The following is a 3,097-nucleotide window of genomic DNA, read 5'->3' as shown; positions in this document are numbered from 1 at the left end:
TTGTTGTTGTTGTTGTTGTTGTTGTTGTTGTTGTTGTTGTTGTTGTTTCATCACACCTGATTTAAAGAAGTGCCATTATCGAACATATTCCAGGTTAATGCTTTCCTGACCCAATCATTTCATGGAATGGAGAAAAGAACTCTGCTCTGAACTCTGATTCTGTTAAATAATTACCAATTGTGTTTTTTGTTTTTTGTTGTTTTGTATACTTCCAGTGGTGGGTACAGTTCTGCTAATCTGCTAGTTTATTTGTTTAGTGGATTAGCATTTTCGCTAACTGTTAGTAGAATTAGTTTCAGCTGAATTAGGTTTCACCAACTTGAAGTCCGCTAACAAAATTCACAACCTCCTTCCTGTCCATTGTGGGCGTGTCTTAAAGAGTGTGTGAGGCATGCTATTGGCTCCCTACGTGTACACGTGACAAAACGTGACTGGTCGACACCGTTTCAACTGGAAGGAGACGAGACGTGATGCAGTCTTAGTGGTTAGCAGTTTAGCGTTAGCTCCTACTAAAATGTTTTACAGTAGCCCCTCGTTTATTGCAGGGGTTACGTTCCAGACCCCCCCCCCCCCCCCCCGGCAGCAATAAGTCAAAATCTGTGCAGTAGGAACGCTATGTTTATTTTAGTATTTAAAAATATTTTAAGGCTTTATAAACCCTTCCCACACTCTTGCAATGTTCTAAACTCTTAAACCTATGTCATTTTAACAACATGCGTACAAGTTCTACAAAATTTTACTCACCAGCTCTGCAGAACAACAGCAGCTCGGTTACAGTCAGTCGATCAGACTCGGTTCTGGTTCTGCAGACCTACCCTGCAGCAACAAAGCCCACAATGTTCTAAACTCTTAAACCTACGTCATTTTAACAACATACGTACATGTACTGTACAGTAGCTACTAAATTTTATTCACCAGCTCTGCAGAGCAGCAGCTCTGTTCTGGATCCGTCTCCGTTCTGGTTCGGCAGACCTGCAGGTTCTGGTTGGCCCTCTGCAGCCCTTGAGCACCAAAACGCTTTTGGAGGGAGCCGGACTTTCAGATGGCTATCACAGAACCACATGGTGGTCGAGATCGAGTCCAAATCTGGATGTAGGAAGTTCCGGGACCTCTGGGCAGCGCCGCCCCACTCTGAAGGCCTCGTGGGACGGCATACGACGCTCAGATTCACCGATGAGTCTGGAGGACCGGTTTTGGTCCAGTTCCCAGTCAGTTCCATGCAGTTCTCTGCATCCTCTGGGTGCCGAATTCACTGTGAATAAGGACCAAAGTTTTTCTGATCAGCTCAAAACTTTCCCTCTATTTCAGCAGAAGTCAACGGCTGGAAGCACTGTTGTCTTCTGGGAAATGTAGTTGTTTTGAGTGGCAATACAGTAGACTTATTTAGAGAAAACTACAAAATGGCGGCACCTGTCCCAAGTATTTTATTTTTGTTAACTTTTTACTTTACAGTATCCCATACTGTTCCCATCACGAGTAATATGCTGTGGCTGAGTGGTTAGAACAGTCGTCCTCCAATGTAAGAGTTGGAAGTTTGAATCCACCAGCAGTCACATGCCGAAGTGTCCCTGGGCAAGACACTGAACCCCTCGTTGCCTCCGATGTGTGTCCCATCATTGTATGAATGTGATAAAGCTCTGATTAGTCTCTTTAGAATGATTTGTTCTATTAGCTTTGTAGAGATCTTGTAGTGTTTGTATGAATGGGTAAATGAGGACACAGATTGTAAAGTGCTTGATAAGATAGAAACGTGCTATATATAAGTACAGTCCATTTACCATTTACCATTAAAGTTGACAGTCATGTGTCGTGTACAATCTTACTTTGAAAAACAGCAAAAAATGCGAGTAACAAGGGGCTATTGTACCTGTTTAGCGTTAACAAAGCAAATTTTTTTAGTTAGCAGAATATGGATTAGCGAAGCTAACTTTGTGGTTAGCTGTGCCCACCACTGCATATTTCAGTGTCTATAAACAAACATCACTAAAACATGTTTGAGTCACAGAGCTACTTCTAACTGGAGCTAATAATCAATAACTGAGTCCATACAGTAATTGACCCCTGAACGCCTACAAAACTGAACCCAGTTTGGATGTCCACAGAGTTTGACCGGTTTTTGGCAGAAAGAGCTAAAGCAGCTGAGCGCCTGCCGTCTCTGCGAGCCTCATCACAGGACATCAACTCCTCGGAGTCGTAATGTCTGCATGACGCAGACAAACTAACATGCCTCATGAAGCCCTGACACCGCTGGCTGCAAGACGGAGATTTGTTCTTCATTAACGGTCGAGTGGAATGTGTCCAGTCTGTGACGGAGGAAAAACGTTGTACCTGTTTGTGTAATCTGTAGTAGAGAGGAAACATATTTTTAACAGGATGAAAATGTATTTGCCGAAGGAAAGACGTTTCTACTTGACATTAGTATGAGGGTATGTATGTGAACAAACCTTTGCACATTTTTTATGGCTACATTCCTGCTGTCGAAAGAAAAAAACTGTTGTTACAACTTTGCAACTTTTCTCATGTTCTATTGCTGTTAATGTGTGTACGGTAAATGTGAAAGGTAAAAGAAAATGGCACAATAACATTCACTGTAAGAGAAGATCAAATGTAACATACTGTAAGATTTTAATGCTTTACATCAATATAGTTTGATGTGGAAGAAAGATATTTTTACTTCCAATTCTCCCATTTAAGTGTTTTATTTGAAGTTTAATAGAAAGTCCTGACAAGCTGCTGTCATACATTAAACTATTAACTGGAAAGCTTAAAAAAATAAGCCTCGACAATCTTTTTTTAACATATGATAAACTTTTAGCGTAAAGGTTAGGCTAATAAGGAAAATATACTAACACCCTTCAAATACGTCATCTTTAGATGCAAATTGACAGAAAACACATAAAGTACAATTATTTCTACAAATTGTAAATTTATTAGAGAATGTTTTATTTACAGTTGAATTAAGTTAATGTTTTTTCTCCCCATCAAAATTCTGTAACTAGAGAAACTGCATTTCCTGCACTAATGCAATATGGATGCTTTTTGCAGAAGAACTTGCTAAAAAACAGCTGAAATTAGCTAAAAACAAATCTCGAAGTGT

At 40.3% G+C, this 3,097-nt stretch overlaps 1 protein-coding gene across 2 annotated transcripts in view; it reads left to right on the top strand.

The window, feature by feature from the left end:
* tom1 (target of myb1 membrane trafficking protein) overlaps positions 1-2,716 on the top strand; it is a 24,595-nt gene extending 21,879 nt beyond the window's left edge. For both annotated transcript variants that reach the window (XM_037688858.1, XM_037688857.1), the window contains one exon: positions 2,103-2,716. In XM_037688858.1, the coding sequence (XP_037544786.1) occupies positions 2,103-2,197 (95 nt within the window). In that variant the 3' untranslated portion in view covers positions 2,198-2,716. The remainder of the gene's footprint in view (positions 1-2,102) is intronic.
* The last annotated feature ends 381 nt before the right edge of the window (positions 2,717-3,097 follow it).

This window comes from Nematolebias whitei, chromosome 15 (assembly GCF_014905685.2).
Source record: "Nematolebias whitei isolate Nwh7 chromosome 15, NemWhi1, whole genome shotgun sequence".
NCBI lineage: Eukaryota > Metazoa > Chordata > Actinopteri > Cyprinodontiformes > Rivulidae > Nematolebias > Nematolebias whitei.
The sequence above is the reverse complement of the archived record's forward strand: the minus strand, read 5'-3'. Positions and strand labels throughout refer to the sequence as shown.